The 23637-nt window shown below is 43.6% G+C and overlaps 1 protein-coding gene and 1 pseudogene across 1 annotated transcript; both read left to right on the top strand.

Moving 5' to 3' along the window:
- The window catches only part of LOC125507346 (E3 ubiquitin protein ligase DRIP2-like), a 74116-nt pseudogene extending 57096 nt beyond the window's left edge, over positions 1 to 17020 (top strand).
- Positions 17021 to 17227: 207 nt separating this feature from the next.
- LOC125507345 (E3 ubiquitin protein ligase DRIP2-like) lies at positions 17228 to 22839 on the top strand. Its single transcript, XM_087524480.1, has 8 exons — positions 17228 to 17472; positions 18322 to 18455; positions 20583 to 20682; positions 21035 to 21344; positions 21476 to 21714; positions 21803 to 21853; positions 22260 to 22332; positions 22563 to 22839. The coding sequence occupies exons 1-8, from the start codon at positions 17228 to 17230 to the stop codon at positions 22782 to 22784; spliced, it is 1374 nt and encodes a 457-aa protein (XP_087380606.1). The 3' UTR covers positions 22785 to 22839.
- Positions 22840 to 23637: the final 798 nt, after the last annotated feature.

The following is a 23637-nucleotide window of genomic DNA, read 5'->3' as shown; positions in this document are numbered from 1 at the left end:
AAAAACAAAAGCACCAAATATATTCTTACCTCCGCTAGGTCAGGGGTACTTAGACAATAAAGGATATGGTTTCAGATATGAAGTTAGAAAAAATTTCAAGCCATCATCAAGCAATGGAGGAAGCTATAGATCCTGGAGCATCGAACATATAAATCACGCTACGCAACCCGCCATTCTAGAGGCATTATCCTTATGCAGCAGTATGGGTTGATTGATTCTTTTACGATTGTACTTTTTTGGATGCTGGCAGTCAGTACACCATTAATTGTTTCTCCACCTGAGTTGTACACTACCTTTTTATTTTTATTTAGATTCTTTCGGATTTCTAGCTTATTAGCTGCAAAAGCGGTCCAGTAAACTGCATTCTGCATAAAGCTTAGGCTTTAATTGATTGTTATGTCAAGTGAAATCATGCATGATAAGGATTATTGTTGTTGGAGGAAACATTGTGTACAATATGGTTGGTAGTAGTTAAAAGGAGGGGAACATATTATTGTGATGTTATAGTTTCTTGGAAGTAGTTTCATCTATTTGTTTACAACATTATTGGCTTGCTGCCTTTTAGTATTGGAATGTGTAATCACACACGTTCTTATATCTTCTAGGTTATTTCTCATTTTAACTCCTCTCCTGCGGATTCTCCTAGGTTGCAGGCAAAGATGAACTCAGGGATGGTCTATGCCGTCCTGCTTTGCCATGGAGGTAAATGAACCGAAGTGTACCAGGGAATATGCACATACACCACACCTAATCCACCACTATTTTCTTGTGGCGACTGGCGAGGAGACGATACAAATGCCTTCAAATCCACCACTTATCTCCACTACTATTTGGCTATTTTTTGTCCCCTCTCTAATTATGATTCTTTTGTCTATTTTTAATTAACTACAGGCTAAGCAAACCTTGACTCTGGCTAGTTGGTCTTGGAAGCTGGAAACCAGTTCATATATAAGATTCGTAGGTGGTGGTCTACGTCTCTTATTTCTACGAGTGCTCATTTTCCTGATCTGGAGCTATGGTATTATCTTTGGTTTCATCATATTTTCCTTCCTTGATTTTTATTGATGCTTGGCTATGTTAATGGATGGGACCTCCATGTGCCAGTATTTTTAGCCGATCAGTATGCAGTGCTGAAAAATTAATCTCTACATAATGACGTTGTGCACATCCAACTCCAAGCAATGTAAGAAACCTATCATTTGACTAGGTGTATGGTACATCTCATACAGTTTCTAATACTGGTGTCCCTATTAGTTGGATACTCCAAAGGGCAAAGTTAATGTTTTGTTCATCGCTTCTGTACCCATTTCTTCATGTTTCTTCATGTTTGGCAGTGACCTGGGTTTCCATGTACTTGATAGATACTTTCCTTATGCTATGTGTTTTATGTATGTATATATGTTTCTGGCCATAAATATATAGCTGGCTCCAACTTTTACTGCTTTCCGTGGAACTTTGACAAGTACCCTTTAATCCACTAATTCTGGACCTGTTAGTTTGGGCACTGGAACTTTCAAAAGTACCCTTGAATTAGAGGATTAAACCAACAGGTCTGAAATCCTGAAGCCCAAATGAATCAGTTTTCAGTCTAAATGAATGGTGTTATAGGAGAAGCTAATCTGAATGTCTGCACGGGATTACTTCACTTGACGTACATTATCTGGATCCTTGGCCACTTTTATTCAAAAGCCTTTGATCTCTTACTCCACTATGGAGTTTGATCGAGAAGTTTGGGCCTTTGGTCTTCTCTGTTACCTGAAACTTTAAATCTGACTACAAAGCCTAAAAATTCAAAACTCAATTCATGTAAAAATCAGCAAGAGTTTAGAGGATTTGGCTCCACATTTTTTGATCTTGTTAGTACTTTCACCTTGCTAATTCAAAATGTGTGAATGTAGAGTAGGAGAAACTACCACAAGTAAAGGTGAGACCCATGCTTGAAAAGGGGAAATCACTCTGGAGTCGGCTCAAGAACAAGGCTAGACCCGAATCTTGTTTACTCACTATATTCACTATCTATAAAGTTTTATGTTTATTTTCTTTGCAAACAAGTGTTGGAATATTGGCTTCTCATACCTATGTATAGTAACTTAAGTATATCCCCAGGATACTATATGATCAGAAATCATACAAAGTAATTAAATGATGTGTTTTCTTTCAAATAGATAGACAAAAGGTGGACCAAGGGCTTCTTTGCCACATCCATGGCTATTGTTGGAAGTTGATTGGAGGTCTTCACGTGTAGAAATGCTAGTTTTGTAGATTAGGCAAGTGTATTCTTCATTTTCTGTTGTTGTGTGCACAGAGCACATGGGAATTCTGCCTGCATTCAATTTCATAAATTAATTGAGCATTCTAATAATTGAGGCTTGTTTAACTTTTGTAGGAAGCAAACATAAGGAATCGACTCACAATGAACCATGAAGCCAGCGATCTGCATCAGATGGATGTTTTAGTTTTCATTTTGTACAACTGATGTCTCATAGTTGTAGCCTTTTCGCTGTCCTTTGTTGAACCTGATGTATGGTGTCCTAGTGGTTATGTTTGGAACAGACTGAAGTGTATGTATGTGACCATTAGTTAATCGAATAAAAAATGGTTGGTGCACCTGATGTATGATGTCTTAGTGATTATGCTTAGAACACATAAAGTATATATATGTGACAATGAGTACCATTTGTTTAATTAAAGTTGTGATTGGATAAACAAGATGTTAATGAACTGTTGACAGCAAAAGAAAACACCGTCTGACTGTTGGTCGGCAAAACAAACCCTGCCTCACAGTCGGCTGGGAAAGGCTAAAACCAGGCCCAACAGAATGTTGGTCAGGAAAGAATTCCCATCTAAAAGTTGGTCAGGAAAGCCCCATAGCTACCTCAACGGACTGTTGGTCAGTAAAGGCCCAACGGATTATTGGTCGGGAAAGATACAGCATAGCCGTCAAGCAATCGGTCGGGAAAGATATGCCGGCCGGGAAAGGGCTTTCCCGTCTGGACTTTCCCCAACAGACCTGATCGGTCGGCAATAGTCTTTCCCGACCGACTATGTGTTGACGAAAGCTATTTTCCCAACTAACTTGGCTGCTGGGAATATAGTGTTGTGGTGTAGTGACTTCGGGGTTGCCGGATCATGACACATAGTAGGTGACTATAGACTTGCAAGATAGGATCAAGAACTCACATATATTCATGAAAACATAATAGGTTCAGATCTGAAATCACGGCACTCGGGCCCTAGTGACAAGCATTAAGCATAGCAAAGTCATAGAAACATCAATCTCAGAACATAGTGGATACTAGGGATCAAACCCTAACAAAACTAACTCGACTACATGATAAATCTCACCCGACCTATCACCGTACAGCAAGCCTATGATGGAATTACTCACGCACGGCGGTGAGCATCATGAAATTGGTGATGGAGGATGGTTGATGATGACGATGGCGATGGATTCCCCTCTCCGGAGCCCCGAACGGACTCCAAATCAGCCCTCCCGAGAGGTTTTAGGGTTTGGCAGCGGCTCCGTATCGTAAACCGCAATGAATCCTTCTCTCTGATTTTTTTTCTCCCCAAAACTGATTATATAGAGTTGGAGTTGAGGTCGGAGGAGCTCCAGGGGGGCCACAAGGTAGGGGGCGCTCCCAGGGGGGCAGGCGCGCCCCCCACCCTCGTGGCTAGGGTGTGGGCCCCTGGTCTTGATCTTTTGCCATGATTTTTTGTTATTTCCAAAAATAGTCTCCGTAAAGTTACAGGTCATTCCGAGAACTTCTGCACATAAATAACACCATGGCAATTCTGCTGAAAACAGCGTCAGTCCGGGTTAGTTCAATTCAAATCATGCAAGTTAGAGTCCAAAATAAGGGCAAAAGTGTTTGGAAAAGAAGATACGACGGAGACTTATCACACACCGGTTGGTTGGTGAAGCACGCGCCGCACAAACCAACCACGAGATGATGCGTAGCAAGTGGTGATTGGCGCGAAGGTGGCGTCGCGCCGCAGCCCGTGGAGGACGACCGCGTGGCATGCACCGAGTCGGAGGCAGGACGGCGTGCGGCTGGCGCCCCTGGCGCGTCTGCTGCCGCTGATCCCGAGGAGGATCTGGTGCATTGAAGTTGGACGGATCCCGTGCAAGATTTGTCTCCAGATTCGGATCACATCAAATATGGCTCTGGTGGAGGGTTTTTTCACCGTTTTCTTCTCTGTTCTCACCGCTTTCTTCTCTGTTTTCACCTATAACACCACAAGGCTGATGCACATCATCAGTATTGATCATCACAATTGTTTCCCCCTTGATCAACGCCGGATACATGAGGAGGCAAAAGAAGGATCTCTTGGCGAAGAAGGGCACTGGCGTTGGGATGAAGATCAACAAAGGGAAATTTGGTTTCATCCAAGACAACATCCCGTGAAATATAAACACGGCCAGTGGCAACATCTAGGCACTCGACACCTTTATGTTGGGCGCTATATCCTGGAAAAACACACTGTTTTGAGTAAAACATGAGCTTGTGGTTGTTGTATGGGCGAAGATTTGGCCAACATGCACACCCGAAGACATGAAGAGATTTGTAGTCCGGTTTAGTGTGGAGAAGTCTTTTTGTTAGATTTTCATTATTAATGACATGACTAGGAAGCATCTTTATGATATGAACGGCCGTGAGAAAAGCCTCATCCCAAAACTTGAGGGGCATGGATGCGCAAGCTAGGAGGGCTAACCCAACCTCAACTATGTGCATGTGCTTGCGTTCAGCAGAGCCATTCTGTTGATGAGCATGAGAGCATGACACATGATGTGATATGCCAAGGGTTTGGAAGAAGGAGTTTAATTTTTCGTACTCCCCTCCCCAATCAAATTGTACTGCAATGATCTTACAATCGAATTTTCGTTCAATGAGAGCTTGAAAGTTTTGAAAGACTTGAAAGACATCAGATCTTTACTTAAGAAGATAGATCCAAGAAAATTTGTTGTAGTCATCTGTGAAGCTCACATAATAAGTATGTCTACCAACATAACTTGGGGCAGGGCCCCAAACATCAGAGAAGATTAATTGCAAGGGTTTGGTAAAAACACAAGTAGATATGGGACAAGGTGTGGTTTTCTGGCGAGCCAAATGTTTTATTTTGGTTTGATTTGAGTCGTAGGATCACTGCACTATAAAGAGGGGTCAAGGTGAAAAAAGTCGTGTGTGAACACCTTCAACATATACAATAGCCCTCCTACAGCAACCATCTAAAATGTGCCTAACATTCCTCCATGTTCGATCTCTCGGTGTACCAAAAGGGGTCTAATGTTGCTTGTCACCCCGTGCGCACGGTGTCCTGGAACACTGTGCACATTGTCTGGTGATCATGAAACCTTATGGCCACCGCGTGCACACAAGGTCCTGGACAGCCTGTGCGCACAGGGCTACACCCCCCATTCGCACGGGGTAATTGTTTCTTAACTGGGCACCTTGCGCGCACAGAGCTAACTTAAACATGTGCATGGAGTCCAACAGAAGGAAACGGTCACAAGAGAGGGAGCACTATATAAAGAGGCGTTCTTCAACCACCAACCCTAACCCTTTAGCCTTTTGAGCAACCATCATTTTCAACACAATCCCTCCACCCAAACTTGTTGATACTTTGGGGATTGAGGGAGAAAGGCCCTATCTACACTTTCACTAGAGCAATTCATATTCCCCAAAAAAAAAGATTCACCATTGACTTGTTAGTCTTGGACCTTGAGCTCCTAGGTGGTTATGGTTCCTCCAGAAGCTTTATTGCTTGTGGTGTGCTCAGGAGACGTATGTAAAGGTGTCAGATTTGGATGGAATAAAACCAAGTGTTTGCATTTTGTGACAGAGACGAGAGTACCATGCTCTCGGTGCTTTCTTCAACCAATATAGTGCTTTGTAAAGTTTACACACATGAGAGGGAGAACTTTTGCTTTCAAACCGAGGAGGTTGCTTCATGTACACTTCCTCTTCCAGAACACTGTGAAGAAACGCGTTCTGTACATCTAGCTGTCTGGGAATCCAGCCCCTAGAAACAACAATAGACAAAACAGGACGGATCGTGGCAGCTTTAACAACTGGACTAGTAGTGTCCTCATAGTCTGTGTCATACCGTTGTTTAAATCCCTGTGCAACAAGCCTAGCCTGGTAGAGGTAAATCGTTCCATCAGATTTTCTCTTGATCCTAAATACCCACTTGAAGTCAATTAAATTTTTACCTTGCTGTGGAGGAACTAAGTGCCATGTGTTGTTTTTCCTTAGGGCCATGTATTCTTCATTCATTGCTTTCTTACATTTTTCATCACCAAGTGCTTATTCGAGAGTATGAGGTTCTCCTGGCTCACCTATAGAACAAACCATACCATATTTCGTTATATGCTTGTAATCAACAGGTTGTATTACTCCCTTTTGTAATCGTGTACGCCATGGAAAAGTAGCTAGATTTTCAGCAGTAGAGGAACCCGCGGGCTGAACAGGAGTTTCTGCTGAAGCTGGTCCCGAGGAAGATCCATGAGTTGCAGCAGCAGTTTCGGCCCCGCTCGAATCTTCTGTGGCAGAGCGCAACAGTTGTGCTTGTGCAGAATCCGTAGAATATCCCGCTGGAGGGGCAAGCTCATCATGGCCACATGATGGCGTATTAGCATCGGGTCGAGCGTCGACCGGGCGCGTGGGCACGTGCGCATCGATGCTAGATCCTGCACGAGTTCATGGCCCCACACTGGTCGAGCGAGTCGGGTGATGATACATCTCCAAAGTATCTATAATTTTTGATTGCTCCATGCTATATTATCTACTGTTTTGGACATTATTGGGCTTTATTATCCACTTTTATATTATTATTGGGACTAAGCAACTAACCGGAGGCCTAGCCCAGAATTGATGTTTTCTGCCTATTTTAGGGTTTCGCAGAAAAAGAATATCAATCGGAGTCCAAATGGAATGAAACCTTCGGGAACGTGATTTTCGGAACGAACATGATCCAGAGGACTTGTACCATACGTTAGGCAATCAACGAGGAAGGCACGAGGTAGGGGGCGCCTAACCAACCCCCCCAGGCGCGCCCTCCACCCTTGTGGGGCCCACATTGCTCCACCGACGTACTCCTTCCTCCGATATATACCTACTTACCCCCAAACTACCAGATACGGAGCCAAAACCCTAATTCCACCGCCGTAACTTTCTGTATCCACGAGATCCCATCTTGGGGCCTTTTCCGGAGCTCTGCCGGAGGGGGTATCGATCACGGAGGGCTTCTACATCAACACCATAGCCTCTCCGATGAAGTGTGAGTAGTTTACTTCAGACCTAAGGGTCCATAGTTATTAGCTAGATGGCTTCTTCTCTCTTTTTGGATCTCAATACAAGGTTCTCCCCCTCTCTTGTGGAGATCTATTTGATGTAATCTTGTTTTGCGGTGTGTTTGTTGAGACCAATGAATTGTGGGTTTATGATCAAGTTTATCTATGAACAATATTTGAATCTTCTGTGAATTCTTTTATGTATGATTGGTTATCTTTGCAAGTCTCTTCGAATTACCAGTTTGGTTTGGCCTACTAGATTGATCTTTCTTGCAATGGGAGAAGTGCTTAGTTTTGGGTTCAATCTTGCGGTGTCCTTTCCCAGTGACAGTAGGGGCGGCAAGGCACATATTTTATTGTTGCCATCGAGGATAACAAGATGGGGTTTATATCATATTGCATGAGTTTATCCCTCTACATCATGTCATCTTGCTTAAAGTGTTACTCTATTCTCTTGAACTTAATACTCTAGATGCATGCTAGATAGCGGTCGATGTGTGGAGTAATAGTAGTAGATGCAGGCAGGAGTCGGTCTACTTGTCAGACGTGATGCCTATATACATGATCATACCTAGATATTCTCATAACTATGCTCAATTCTGTCAATTGCTCAACAGTAATTTGTTCACCCACCGTAATACTTATGCTCTCGAGAGAAGCATCTAGTGAAACCTATGGCCCCGGGGTCTATTTTCCATCATATTAATATTCCAATACTTAGTTATTTCCTTTGCATTTATTGTACTTGCACCTTTATTTCTCTTTATCATAAAAATACCAAAAATATTATCTTATCATATCTATCAGATCTCACTTTCGTAGGTGACCGTGAAGGGATTAACAACCCCTTTATCGCGTTGGTTGCGAGGAGTTTATTTGTTTGTGTAGGTGCGAGGGACTCGTGTGTGGCCTCCTACTGGATTGATACCTTGGTTCTCAAAAACTGCAGGAAATACTTACGCTGCTTTGCTGCATCACCCTTTCCTCTTCAAGGGAAAACCAACGCAGTGCTCAAGAGGTAGAAAGAAGTATTTTTGGCGCTGTTGCCGAGGAGTCTACGCAAAAGTCAACATACCAAGTACCCATCACAAACCCTTATCTCCCGCATTATATTATTTGCCATTTTCCTCCCGTTTTCCTCTCCCCCCACTTCACCATTGCCGTTTTATTCGCCCTCTCTCTCTCTCTCCATCCTCCCTCTCTTTCTCTATTCGCCTCTTTTTGCCCGTTTCTTGTTTGCTTGTGTGTTAGATTGCGTGCTTGTCACGATGGCTCAAGATAATACCAAATTGTGTGACTTTACCAATACCAACAACAACGATTGGTGCAACTATTGATATGACGGAAGGAAATATTAGATTCCAATTTCCATTAAGGAAAGGCATGGAACACTTTCCTAGAAAGAAAATTAAATTACCTTATGAATCTATTATGAGAGCCACTTATGGATTGCATACCAAAGATGGCAATACCTAGATCTATCCTTGCTTGTTATGCCTAGCTAGGGGCGTTAAACGATAGCGCTTGTTGGGAGGCAACCCAATTTTCTTTTTATTCCTTGCTTTTTGCTCCTGTTTAGTAATAAATAATTTATCTAGCCTCTGTTTTGGTTGTGTTTTTTGTGTTTAATTAGTGTTTGTGCCAAGTAGAACCGTTGGGAAGACATGGGGAAAGTCTTGTTACACTTGCTGTAAAAAACAGAAACTTTAGCGCTCACGAGGACTGCTGCCATTTTTATTTGGAAAGTGATATTTAGTTAATTCTTTTTGAAGATGATTCATAGATAAATTACTCACGTCCAGAAATGTATTTTATAATTTTTTAGGGTTCCAGATCTTGCTCTAGCTACAGATTACTACAGACTGTTCTGTTTTTGACAGATTCTGTTTTTCTTGTGTTGTTTGCTTATTTTGATGAATCTATGGCTAGTAAAATAGTTTATAAACCATAGAGAAGTTGGAATACAGTAGGTTTAACACCAATATAAAGAAAGAATGAGTTCATTACAGTAACTTGAAGTGGTCTTTTGTTTTCTTTCACTAACGGAGCTCACGAGAGTTTCTACTTTGAGTTTTGTGTTGTGAAGTTTTCAAGTTTTGGGTAAAGATTTGATGGATTATGGAACAAGGAGTGGCAAGAGCCTAAGCTTGGCGATGTCCACGGCACCCCCAAGATAATCTAAGGACACCTAAAAGCGAAAGCTTGGGGATGCCCCGGAAGGCATCCCCTCTTTCATCTACTTCTATCGCTAACTTTACTTGGAGCTATATTTTTATTCGCCACATGATTTGTGTGTTCCTTGGAGCATCTTGTATGATTTGAGTCTTTACTTTTTAGTTTACCACAATCATCCTTGCTGTACACACCTTTTGAGAGAGCCATACATGATTTGGAATTTGTTAGAATACTCTATGTGCTTCGCTTATATCTTTTGAGTTATATAGTTTTGTTCTAGTACTTCACTTAGATCTTTTAGAGCACAGTGGTGGATTTGTTTTATAGAAACTATTGAACTCTCATGCTTCACTTAGATTATTTTGAGAGTCTTAAATATCATGGTAATTTGCTTAAAATCCTAATATGCTTGGTATACAAGATTAATAATAAAACTTTCTTATGAGTGTGTTGAATACTATGAGAAGTTTGATGCTTGATAATTGTTTTGAGATATGAAGATGGTGATATTAAAGTTGTGCTAACTGAGTAGTTGTGAATTTGAGAAATACTTGTGTTAAAGTTTGTGATGCCCGTAGCATGCACGTATGGTGAACTGTTATGTGATGAAGTCGGAGCATGATTTATTTATTGAATTTCTTCCTTATGAGTGGCGGTCGGGGACGAGCGATGGTCTTTTCCTACCAATCTATCCCCCTAGGAGAATGCGTGTAATACTTTGCTTTGATAACTTGTAGATTTTTGCAATAAGTATATGAGTTCTTTATGACTAATGTTGAGTCCATGGATCATACGCACTCTCACCCTTCCACCTTAACTAGCCTCTCTAATACCGCGCAGCTTTCGCCGGTATCATACACCCACCATATACCTTCCTCAAAACAGCCACCATACCTACCTATTATGGAATTTCCATAGCCATTTCGAGATATATTGCCATGCAACTTTCCACCGTTCCGTTTATCATGACATACTCCATCATTGTCATATTGCTTAGCATGATCATGTAGTTGACATCGTATTTGTGGCAAAGCCACCATTCATAATTCTTTCATACATGTCACTCATGAGTCATTGCATATCCCAGTACACCGCCGGAGGCATTCATATAGAGTCATATTTTGTTCTAAGTATCGAGTTGTAATTGTTGAGTTGTAAGGAAATAAAAGTGTGATGATCATCATTATTAGAGCATTGTCCCAAGTGAGGAAAGGATGATGGAGACTAAGATTCCCCCACAAGTCGGGATGAGACTCCGGACGAAAAAAAAGAGAAAGAAAAGAGGCCATAAAAAAGGAGAAAAGGACAAAATAAAAAATGAGATAAAAAGAGAGAAGGGACAATGCTACTATCCTTTTACCACACTTGTGCTTCAAAGTAGCACCATGATATTCATAGTAGAGAGTCTCTCATTTCGTCACTTTCATATACTAGTGGGAAATTTTCATTATAGAACTTGGCTTGTATATTCCAATGATGGGCTTCCTCAAAATGCCCTAGGTCTTCATGAGCAAGCAAGTTGGATGCACAACCACTTAGTTTATTTTTGAGCTTTCATATACTTATAGCTCTAGTGCATCCGTTGCATGGCAATCCCTACTCACTCACATTGATATCTATTGATGGGCATCTCCATAGCCCGTTGATACGCCTAGTTGATGTGAGACTATCTTCTTCGTTTTTGTCTTCTCCACAACCACCATTCTATTCCACCTATAGTGCTATATCCATGGCTCACGCTCATGTATTGCGTGAAGATTGAAAAAGTTTTGAGAATGTCAAAAGTATGAAACAATTTCTTGGCTTGTCATCGGGGTTGTGCATGATTTAAATACTTTGTGTGGTGAAGATAGAGCATAGCCAGACTATATGATTTTGTAGGGATAACTTTCTTTGGCAATGTTATTTTGAGAAGACATAATTGCTTTGTTAGAATGCTTGAAGTATTATTATTTTTATGTCAATATGAACTTTTGCCTTGAATCTTTCAGATCTGAATGTTCATACCACAGTTAAGAAGAATTACATTAAAATTATGCCAAGTAGCACTCTGCAACAAAAATTCTGTTTTTATCATTTACCTACTTGAGGACGAGCAGGAATTAAGCTTGGGGATGCTTGATACGTCTCCAACGTATCTATAATTTTTTATTGCTCCATGCTATATTATCTACTGTTTTGGACATTATTGGGCTTTATTATCCACTTTTATATTATTTTTGGGACTAACCTACTAATCGGAGGCCCAGCCCAGAATTGCTGTTTTTTGCATGTTTTAGGGTTCCGAAGAAAAGGAATATCAAACGGAGTCCAAACAGAATGAAACCTTCGGGAATGTGATTTTCTCAACGAACAAGACCCAGGAGACTTGGACCCTACGTCAAGACACAAAAGAGGAGGCCACGAGGTAGGGGGCGCGCCTACCCCCCCCCCCCAGGAGCGCCCTCCACGCTCGTGGGCCCCCTGTTGCTCCACCGACGTACTCCTTCCTCCTATATATACCTACATACCCCCAAACGATCAAATGCGGAGCCAGAACCCTAATTCCACCGCCGCAACTTTCTGTATCCACGAGATCCCATCTTGGGGCCTGTTCCGGAGCTCCACCGGAGGGGGCATCGATCACGGAGGGCTTCTACATCAACACCATAGCCCCTCCGATGAAGTGTGAGTAGTTCAACTCAGACCTACGGGTCCATAGTTATTAGCTAGATGGCTTCTTCTCTCTTTTTGGATCTCAATACAATGTTCTCCCCCTCTCTTGTGGAGAACTATTCGATGTAATCTTCTTTTTGCGGTGTGTTTGTTGTGACCGATGAATTGTGGGTGTATGATCAAGTCTATCTATGAACAATATTTGTATCTTCTCTGAATTCTTTTATGTATGATTGTTTATCTTTGCAATGGGAGAAGTGCTTAGCTTTGGGTTCAATCTTGCGGTGTCCTTTCCCAGTGATAGTAGGGGCAGCAAGGCACGTATTGTATTGTTGCCATCGAGGATAACAAGATGGGGTTTTCATCATATTGCATGAGTTTATCCCTCTACATCATGTCATCTTGCTTAAGGCGTTACTCTGTTTTTAACTTAATACTCTAGATGCATGCTGGATAGCGGTCGATGAGTGGAGTAATAGTAGTAGATGCAGGCAGGAGTCGGTCTACTTGTGTCGGACGTGATGCCTGTATACATGTTCATGTCTAGATATTCTCATAACTATGCTCAATTCTGTGTCAATTGCTCAACAGTAATTTGTTCACCCACCATAGAGTACTTATGCTCTCGAGAGAAGCCACTAGTGAAACCTATGGCCCCCGGGTCTATCTTCATCATATTAATCTCCTACTACTTAGTTATTTCCTTTGCTTTTTACTTTTCTTTTACTTTACATTGCATCTTTATCACAAAAATACCAAAAATATTATCTTATCATATCTTTCATATCTCACTCTCGTAAGTGGCCGTGTAGGGATTGGCAACCCCTTATCGCGTTGGTTGCGAGGATTTATTTGTTTTGTGCAGGTACGAGGGACTGGCGCGTAGCCTCCTACTGGATTGATACCTTGGTTCTCAAAAACTGAGGGAGATACTTACACTACTTTGCTGCATCATCCCTTCCTCTTTGGGGAAAACCAACGCAGTGCTCAAGAGGTAGCAGGTGACGCCGCTTGTAGCACAACGGTTGGTTGGTGAAGCGCGCACCGCCCAAACCAACCACGAGATGATGCGTAGCAAGTGGTGATTGCTGCGAAGGTGGCGTCGTGCCGCGGCCCGTGGAGGACGACCGCGTGGCGCACACCCGAGGAGGATGTAGTGCACTACAGTCGGACGGATCCCAAGGAGGATTTGTCTCCAGATTCGGATCACATCAAATATGGCTCTGGTGGAGGGTTTTTTCACCGTTTTGTTTTCTGTTCTCACCGCTTTCTTCTCAGTTTTCACTTGTAACACCACAAGGCTCATGCACATCATAAGTATTGATCATCACAATTGTTTCCCCCTTGATCAACACTGGAGACATTAGGATGCAAAAGAAGGATCTCTTGGTGAAGAAGGGCACCGGCGTTGGGATGAAGATCAGCAAAGGGAAATTTGGTTTCATCCAAGACAGCATCCCGTGAAATATAAAGATGGCCAGTGGCAACATCTAGGCACTTGACACCTTTATGTTGGGCGCTATATCCTAGAAAACCACAATGTTTTGAGCGAAACATGAGCTTGCGGTTGTTGTATGGGCAAAGATTGGGCCAACATGCACACCCGAAGACACGAAGAGATTTGTAGTCAGGTTTAGTGTGGAGAAGTCTTTATATTAGATTTTTCTTATTAATCATACGACTAGGAAGCATGTTTATGATACGAACGGTGGTGAGAAAAGCCTCATCCCAAAACTTGAGGGGCATAGATGCGCAAGCTAGGAGGGCTAACCCAACCTCAACTATGTGCATGTGCTTGCTTTCAGTAGAGCCATTCTGTTGATAAGCATGAGGGCATGACACATGATGTGATATGCCAAGGGTTTGGAAGAAGGAGTTTAATTTTTCGTACTCCCCACCCAATCAGATTGTACTGCAATGATCTTACTATCGAATTTTCGTTCAATGAGAGCTTGAAAGTTTTGAAAGACTTGAAAGACATCGGATCTTTTCTTAAGAAGATAGATCCAAGAAAATTTGTTGTAGTCATCTATGAAGCTCACATAATAAGTATGTCTACCAACAGAACTAGGGGCAGGGCCCCAAACATCAGAGAAGATTAATTGCAAGGGTTTGGTAGAAACACTAGTAGATATGGGATAAGGTGTGGTTTTCTAGGGAACCAAATGTTTTATTTTGGTTTGATTTGAGTCGTAGGATCACCACACTATCAAGAGGGGTCAAGGTGAAAAAAGTCATGTGGGAACACCTTCAACATATACATCAGCCCTCCTACATGTTCGATCTCTCGGTGTGCCAAAAGGGGTAATGTCTAATCTTGCTTGTCACCCCGTGTGCACAGTGTCCTGGACCCATGTGCACATGGTCTGGTGATCATGAAACCTTATGGACACCGCGTGCACACATGGTCCTGGACAGCCTGTGCGCACAGGGCTAGACTCCCCATTCCCACAGGGTACTTGTTTCTTCACTGGACACCTTGCGCGCACAGAGCTAACTTAAACATATGCATGGAGTCCAATAGAAGGAAACGGTCACAAGAGAGGGAGCACTATACAAAGAGGTGTTCTTCAACCTCCAACCCTAACCCTTTAGCCTTTTGAGCAACCATCATTTTCAACACCCTATTTTTCTCAATCCCTCCACCCAAACTTGTTGATACTTTGGGGATTGAGGGAGAAAGGCCCTATCTACACTTTCACCAAACCAATTCGTATTCCCTGCAAAAAAAATTCACCATTGACTTGTTAGTCTTGGACCTTGAGCTCCTAGTTGGTTATGGTTCCTCCAGAAGCTTTATTGCTTGTGGTGTGCTCAGGAGACGTATGTAAAGGTGTGGTGGTCGCTTCAAGAGCAACCTCAGGTGATTCGAGACTCATCCATTGTGGGTAACTCGAGAAGAATACGGTGAGCTCTCCAGGGTATTTCAGAAGCATTAGCTCCGGCACTGATCGTACGAAGATTGGGACTTCCCCAAGGAAGTGTGAACTTCTGGATAAAATCGGTGTCATCGACTCACTTGTGGTTAATCCTTTCTCGCACTTTACTTTCCATTGTATGCTTGTTATTTATATTGTTACCTAGCTTAGATTGTTCTGAGATTGCTTGTCATATAGGTTGTGTTCATCTATTGCATGTGTAGAGAACCTATGTTATCGCGCCCCCCCCCCCCCCTAGTCGACCGTGTCGATCCTTTTAGCATGCCCGCGCCCTTCGCCCCAGGATTTAAATTCTGTATTTTCAATTTCAATTAAAAATTTGGGCTGAACGTCCCATGTAGTTTGATATCATATACCTTGCACATTGTTAACATATACATAATTCATCACACAATATTCACATTTCCCATAAACATGAGACATAAACATCCGGGTTCACATCCAAGTACACGTCACAATGAAAGTCATTTGGATTGTGTGCATGTTTCTCAATTCGCATGGTTTGTGTGCATGTTTTTCAATTAAAATTGGTCGACATCAACGATGATTGTACATGTAAACATGAAAAAAAAGTATTGCTTATTTGGTCATGTGAATAATTCTGGTCACAAGTTACACAGAGGTAAATTGTCTTTCCAAGTGTCGTTTTTTAACACCATTAGTAGTCAAAATGGATGTAAATATGACAAAGGGAACAAAATTTATACTTGGTGCTATATAAGGAAGAAAATAGTCCATGTCAAACAGAAACGAAATTTAGCGCGGCGTTAAATAAGGAGTTCTCTCCATCTACATAGCTCTGCCATTTTACGTGCTTCACATATACAATAGTCTTACCCAAACTCGCTTCCTCCTTTCATGTATATTTAACATCCACAATGGTCTCCTATGAACTAACCCTCCGCCCTTTCCAACAAACTTCACGTACACAACAGTGTCGCCCGTACTCACTTCTCGCTAATTTACATGCACAACAGTCTCATCCAAACTGATTTACCCCTCTCCCACGAACTTCACATGGACAATTGTCTCGCCTAAGCTCGCTTTTCCCTTTCCCGTGTATTTCACATGCACGACGGTTTCTCCCCCCCCCCCCCCCCCTCCTTCCTCCCACATTCTTCCCATACACCGCAGTGTTGCTCGAACTCGTTTATCTCTGACCCATTTATTTTACATACACAATGATGTCACTCAAATTCTCTTCTCCCCTTCTCGCTTAATTTACGTCCACAACAGGCTCCTTTGAACGCATGTCTCGCTTCCTCGTATAATATAACTCACATGCACAACAACGTCATCCAAACTTGCTTCCTCCTTTCCCATATGTACTTCACATACATAACTCTTAAGAATTCGTTACTTACCAACGCAAAAAAGAAGTTTGTTCTGTACATATTGAAAGTGGCGAAGAGTGAAATAGCCTTGTTTTGAATAGAAATATTGAGAAAGTAAGTTGAAACAAAAGGGAATTAACAAAAAAAAATTGAAAGCAATATAGAAAAACAATTCTAGTTGGCCATTTGTCACGTGTGCACATTTGTAAGAGCAACTCTAGCTAATCTCCTAAGATTTAGAGTAAACGGCCGAGTATCCTTTAGAGGAGTACATTTGCTCCTCTAAAAAAGTATCATTCTGACCGATCCCTTACAATTGGCTTACGCATTTCGCCGAACATTTGCTATGTGTCTCCACAGCGAGCAGTGACGATGGTAACCACATATGCGACGCGCCACCGACCACACATGAGAAAAGGCAAAAGTGGTACTATGACCTATAGGAGCGCCTTAGGTTTGACTAGCCTAGCAAGGCCGCCGAGTGTCTCATCAATGTCGCCTCTGCCGCCATCGATGAGCTCCCATCCCTCGACTCGGTCGCATTCACCGCCATACCTGTTGACCACCAGGTTGCACCCCGCACCGGCAAGCAGCAGCAGGGTAGCAGGTCCCTGTGCCAGTAGCAGCAGGGCAGCAGATCCTTGAGCAAGTCATCGTGGTTGGGGCTTGGGCTGGGAGACGGTGCGGTGGCGGCAACAATGGCAGTGCACTGTATGCATCAGCCTTCACGTTTCCATGGTGCATGTATGTATGTGGCTGACCTGACTGTGCGGAGGAGCAACAGAGATAACAGAGCTGGGAATGACGTTGTGTGATGGCGGTGGGCAGGGATGGCAACTGATGGAGGCGCAGGGGTTCGCATGGGATGTGGCACAGGCGGTGGTGACAGACCCGTGCGGCTCTACGCGACAGCATCACTCAACTTGTTCGACAACGTCGGGGGAAGCGGCTCTGGTGAGTCATTCCTTGCGGATGTGCGCGAGAACAGCGGCAGGCTTGGGCTAGAGCAGCATAGCAACGAGCCACTGTCCAACATGGCGCTGCACGACATGGGCGTGGGGAGAGCAGATTCGGGGTTGGAGGGGAGCGACGGGAGCCACGAGATTTATTCTCTAGACCTGCTTGGTCGAGTATATTTACTCCTCGAGGAGGTCGTAGAATAAAAAATTTACTCCTCTAAAGATTATAAAAGATTAGCTAGGTTTCGATTAGAGGAGTAAACTGGAATTTTCACTCCTCTAACCGGTTATAGGGGTTCGGTTAAAGTTGCTCTAATATGCACTCATTATTTCTATCCAATATAGGCGCCATTGGACCCAGTCCCAGACCTTCAGTTACATGGTTAAAGTTGTAGTGAATAGCCAGGTCACTGTACTAATCTGGATTTCCATGATGCAGTTGTTGAGTTCGTAGAGAGGAAGTGGTTGTTCAATTGTCAGCCGCCATGATGGTGTACAAAATACATAGATTTCATATAGCATCGGAGAACTCTATGGATGATGCCACATGTCAGTAGTATGTCTCCCCATGCTACTATCTCTCTAGCGAGTGGGTCTCCCTTGTTTTCCTCCATGCGCTATCCCTCAGTTTCTTTCTTAATTTCCTCCAATAAGATTGCGTGGAGTAAACAAGGCACCTCACTAAACGAATACCACCTTTGCCGGGAAGAGATATACTAGCTAGTATAAAGTCACGTTGATGTTACTGATTTAAACGTATTTGGATCTATATTTGGCATTCATTTTATTACAATTGACTAATAGTGTCTTATAGCTACACAACAATCTTGCTTGACATATCCTCTCATTTTTCCGGCATACTTCACGTACCCACGCTTCATATGCACGATGGTCTTGCCCAAACTTACTTCTCTCTTTTCTACGTAATTTGCTACGTACTCGATCGTGCATAATATGGTATTCAGAAATTATTATTTACACGCACGCGCGCCGGGGGTATCTCGTGTGCCGCGGGCGGCGCTCGCCGCGCTTTTGACGTGCCCGCTCTGCAAGGGATACTTCCGCGAGGCCAACGCCTTCGCCGAGTGCGGCCACACATGTGAGTTCTCTCTTCTACCCCGCTCCCGTCCGCCACCTCTACGGTTTCGTTTCGTCCTCCCCCCTTTCGTGTCTGCACCGCTGTTTTCGTAACCGAACGAAATTTTGCTATCTTGCCTGGTTACCACGTTTATCGCCCCCCTCGAGAAACACTCGTACCGGGCAAAAAATCTCGAAAGTTTTGAAAATTTTGAATTCAAACGCTCAGCGTATAGTTAAATATAGGCCGTCTCTTCTACTTTAACGTTAGTGGTCGTGGCCTAGTGGCAACGCCAGCCTTTCCTCAGCACGTCGCGGGCTTGAATCTTGACACACGCTTTTAAATTTCTTTTTGATACGCAAAAGTTAAAAAAAGCTAGAAATTTGTTGCAGTGGCCAGGGGTCGAACTCGCGACCTTTTACCAAGGGGCAGTTCTGCTCGAACAGCCACTACGCCATAACTTTGGAAGTTAAAATACTATCTATATGTACTTTAAAAATTTTGAATTCAAAATTTAATTTCAAATTTCGTCCGAATTTTTTCCGGTATTTCGCGGTTACCATGGTAACCGCAAATTCTGGTGCCCCTCGAGAAAAAATGTCCCCTTGGGATCCAAAACCTTGGTCTGCACGCGCTGTCGCCCAGCGACCTTCCTGCGCCGCCGCCCCGTCTTCTTCGCGACCTCGCGTCACGCTGCCGTCCCGTCTGCCGTCGCCGTCGCGTCGCGCTGCGTCTGCTTTCTCTCCCTGTCCCGTCTGTCTGTCTCTCGGTCGGTGCTTGCCTGGTTGGCGTTTGATGCGACCTCGTGATTTGATCCCGAAGAGCGCCGGAGGCGACGCTGTCATTGCCGAGCCTTATGATTGATTGCCTGGGCTGCGATCTGGCCGTGGCGGCCAAGCCTTTTGATTGCGTGCGCCGCCGCTGCGGTCTGGCCGTTGCGGCCACCTTGCGGCCGAGACGTTTCCTCTCCGGTAGGGCGCGCCGGAGCTACTCCGGAGAAACCCCGTGCCGCAGCCACCGAGCGAGGCCGTGGTTCCAGGTGAACGTTAGCTAACAGGCAGGGGCAGGCGTCCGAGGCGAAAACGCGATCGTTGAAATCAGCCGATCTTTCTCCACCAAGCAGACAGACGGGACGGGACGCGGCCATCCTCCTCCGCCTCCACCAAGCGAATGTCCTTGGCGATGGGCTCGCGCAAGCACACGATGATGCACGACGCACCGCTGTCGCCGATGTCATCGTACGTAGACCAGCTCCACTGCCAGCTCGCAGTTGGCCACATCATCGTGTCGTGTATTACCAGCTCCACTGCCAGCTGCACCACATGTTACAAAAATCAACGGAATTGCATTTCATTTCATGTATGAAGAAGAAGACACATTACAAAGCCCAGAATGAGCACAAAAACCCACAACAGCACAGCACACAAGAACTCACACCAGCACCACAACAACACCACCGTACTCTAGAAAAGAAGGGACCCAGCTTCAAAGATCACCAAGGCTCGACAAGGGGAGGGAGGTCTCCGGCTTCCATCATCATCTAACCAAGCAAGGCGGATCGCCTTGAGCGTTGGCCGTCTGGTTGCCACACCTGACCACACCCCTCAAAAAGAGGGAGGGGTGTCGTATCTCGTATGGGAACGGGGTAATTCGAGAAGGATCACACTCACTAACCTGGCTCCAAACGCAAACGTCAAACTGTTCACCATTGCCGACCAGAGCGGAGCACAAGTGGCTTGCTGTCTTATAGTTATTTGTATTGGGGAACTATTTCAGTTATAGTATGATTTTGGTATAGCCGCGCTTCGCATTCTTAAATAAAATGTGGCTTCCCCACTTTTTTGTTCGACAAAGTGGCTGCACCACATGTTGTAGAGCCCAGGAGGATGATTTATTCTTAAACAAAATGTGGCTGCACCACTTGATTGATAAGCCTCAATCTGGATGCTACTGCTGCACCACTACTTGCGCTCTCAATCTGGATGCAAGTCAAGTATCTAATCTTGTTGCATTGTTGTTACTAGCTAATTTACTGCTGATATTGTTTTCATTTGCCGAGCACGTAAAAAAACGGTTCTCTCAAATCTCTGCACTAAACTTGCATGCCTGCCCGTGGAGTTCCTCTTGTGACCATCTTTTTGTAAGCAGTTTGCCGGGATTGTATCATGAAGAAAATAGATGAGGAGGGGATCGAATCCTGCCCCGTATGCAATGCTGCTCTTGGGATTGCTCCTGAAGAGAAACTCAGGTAAGTAATTGTTAAAATAACAAGGTTATCTATATAGTTATCTACATTGTTTTTGCAACTTGTCAGTTCTCAATTACTTTAAGTCTATGTATAAGCAAACCAGCGGAGTTATGCAATACAAGTGTAAACTCTCACAAATAAGTAATAACCAGCCGAAACTTGTTTTTTTGTGAAGCAAAAGCTTAGAATTAATGTATCTATAGAAGAAACTATCTATGTATACATACATACTTGTTTTGTGAAACAAAAGCTTAGAATTCCAGCCACTTATTATTACTTTTCCAGTGATCTCGACTCAGGTACTCTACTATATGCTGCTACCTAACATGATTGATTGTTTCCTTGTTTGAAGGGATGATCCAAAAATTCAGGCTATCAGGGACCAAGCGTTTCCACCTAAGGCAGAAGTTGACGCTTCAGAGGCTCCAACTATTACACTGCCAGCAAAGATAAAAGAGAGGTCCATTTCTTCCTTGGTTGAAACCCCAAAGATGGCAACACAACCTACTCTGACAGGACAGAGAGCTGCAAGAAGGAAATTCATGTCCCATTTGTTTTCTGTCGGTAAATTGCCAAACAAATCTGAAGACCATAGCCAGAAGACTGAGATAGCCTCAGCACCAAAATCAACCAAGGTGACAACATCTGCAAACAAAAAGAAGGTACTACTAAAGTTTTTTTTTGGAAAAGGAGGTACTAGTAAAGTATTACCAGCACATAATTTCATATGCAAGTTTGATGCCGATTGTCTTGTAACATTTGCTTATTCTGACTACACTTCCATCCCAAACAGAATAGTGCAGATATTTCTGAAGATGGAAAGAATCACGAGACGATTGACAAGGAAGAACTTCATAAGCCCTTACGGAGCTTAGTCGTGACAAGCGCGAAGAAGTCACAAACTAGTTATCTGAGGGAAAGTCGAAAAAACAAAACAACCACAGAGGATAGTCTGAGGGAAAACCCAGAAGCAGACTCGAATGATGGAATAACTACCCCAGTCTGGTTTTCACTAGTGACTTCACGGAACCAGTAAGATTGCAGCATATTCAATATTTGTACTAATTCTTATGGATCGTGTTTTTCGTGTCCTCACATCAAAATGAAAACTGTATTGCAGGGCAGAAGCTAAACTGCTGCCTCAGCTAGAAATGAAATTCTACAAAATTAAGTGAGTTCCCCATTAATCTTCAAGTTTCTTTGTCAACAATGATTGTGGCCTCTCATACTTCACTTAGTAATTAATTAGTATCCTCTCATTTGTAGCATACATTGCTGAAGGTTTTTTCCCAGCTTTAGAATTTTAGATGGCGCAGTGCACTGATGCCCCTTTTCATGTTATGTTTTCTACTAGTAGCAACTGTGCTATGGTATCAGCAAGAGTTATTTCCTTCATTTCAAAATATGACGGTGAAGTGTCTAGAATAATGATTTTTATCAGCATTAGAGAGGATGTTTCATTCAAAAATCATGCGTGGTTTTTTTCGTTCATCCCTTCCAGCAATTCAGCTAACACGTAACTCGATTCCAAGAATTTAATACATTCTGTTTAATATGGATTTTTCTTCTTGTTTTAGAGATGGAAATATGCGGGTCTCCTCCATTCTGAAGCTCATTATGATAAAACTTGAGCTAGCAAGTGAAGTTAAGGTGAGCATTTTAGATGTCTTTGTGCTTTCATTTTGATTGTTGTGTTGGGCCTCTTGTCAAGGTGCTTGATTCCAAAGGATGGTGGCATATATAGTACGATTTATTTGCACCAATTAGTATCGTTTTTCTTGTTGTCGCTCGTGTAAGCCGAGAAACTATGTATGCATATGGACAATGTTGAATGTGCTATTTGGCCTGATCCCCTGTATGTATACTTGTGTGAAATGCAGGTGGAGATCTTATGCCATGGCAAGCCGGTCTGCCCCTCGACGACGCTGCACGGCCTACTCAAGCAGTGGCTGAGCCGCAAGCCGAAGAACAAGGTCCAAAGGCCGGTGGGTGCTCCGGCGAATGAGTTCGTAATGGAGCTGCACTACCGGCGCTGCCTGGCGTCAAAGTCCCTTTGCTGCATGAAGAAAACAGCCTCCCTCCCATGCCATTGCAGCTCCTAGCTAGCCTGGCATCCAGGTCCCTTTTGCTGCTAGCCCCTCCGTCTCCGTGGTCTGCTCATGCTCGTCATCCATCAGTCGGCCTAGCTAGGATATATATTCATATCTTTGGACCATGTAAAGAGAGAGGGGGGGATAGAATGTGGTTAGCGTCTTAGCGATGGCAGTAGTCTTGCAAGACTAAAACCTGAAACGCTACCATGACCACATTTTTGGTCTACAGTTATGACAAGAATTTGCAGACAAGATTGTTCCTGTTTTTGTGGTAATTTTGTTTTCGCCCCAGCAAATCAATATGTTATAGAGCTCTGGGTTAGAGCTGCGTCTTATAGACGCTGAGATCAGAAGCTTCTTTGGATCACATTGTGCCAGGAGCCGGCCAGTCTAGAGGAGGTTAAGCTAGGTAAGCATTTTTCTGAAAGCCCTATAGAAGCGGCTTGGTCAGTTTTATCGGATGTCCGGCGGTCTCTAGTGAGCTGATTTTTATGCTGGACCAAGCCATGGACAAGCGCATGCTCTTGGACGATGAGAGGCAATCCAGGACGATGCTCAAGGTTGACTTTCTCGGGATCACTACGCTGCAACGCTCTATGTGGAGGCAACGGTCCATGATCGCCCAGATTCAAGAGGGGGATGCAAGTTCAAGATTCTTTCAGGCCAAGGCGGCTAGCTATTAGGAGAAGAAAGAGCTTTATCCACCGCTTCACAGTTGATGGGGTGCCAGTTACCAGCCAAGTTAGCAAAGAGCAAGCCATGTTCGATTTCTTCTCGCAACTTCTTGGGCACCGACACATCAGGACAAGCATGCTGAACCTGCAGAATATTGGTATAACCGCGACTGAGCTCTCGGAACTAG

This window comes from Triticum urartu, chromosome 5A (genome assembly GCF_056163025.1).
Source record: "Triticum urartu cultivar PI428250 chromosome 5A, HENAU_Tu73, whole genome shotgun sequence".
NCBI lineage: Eukaryota > Viridiplantae > Streptophyta > Magnoliopsida > Poales > Poaceae > Triticum > Triticum urartu.
This window is presented reverse-complemented; position numbering and strand designations above follow the sequence as displayed.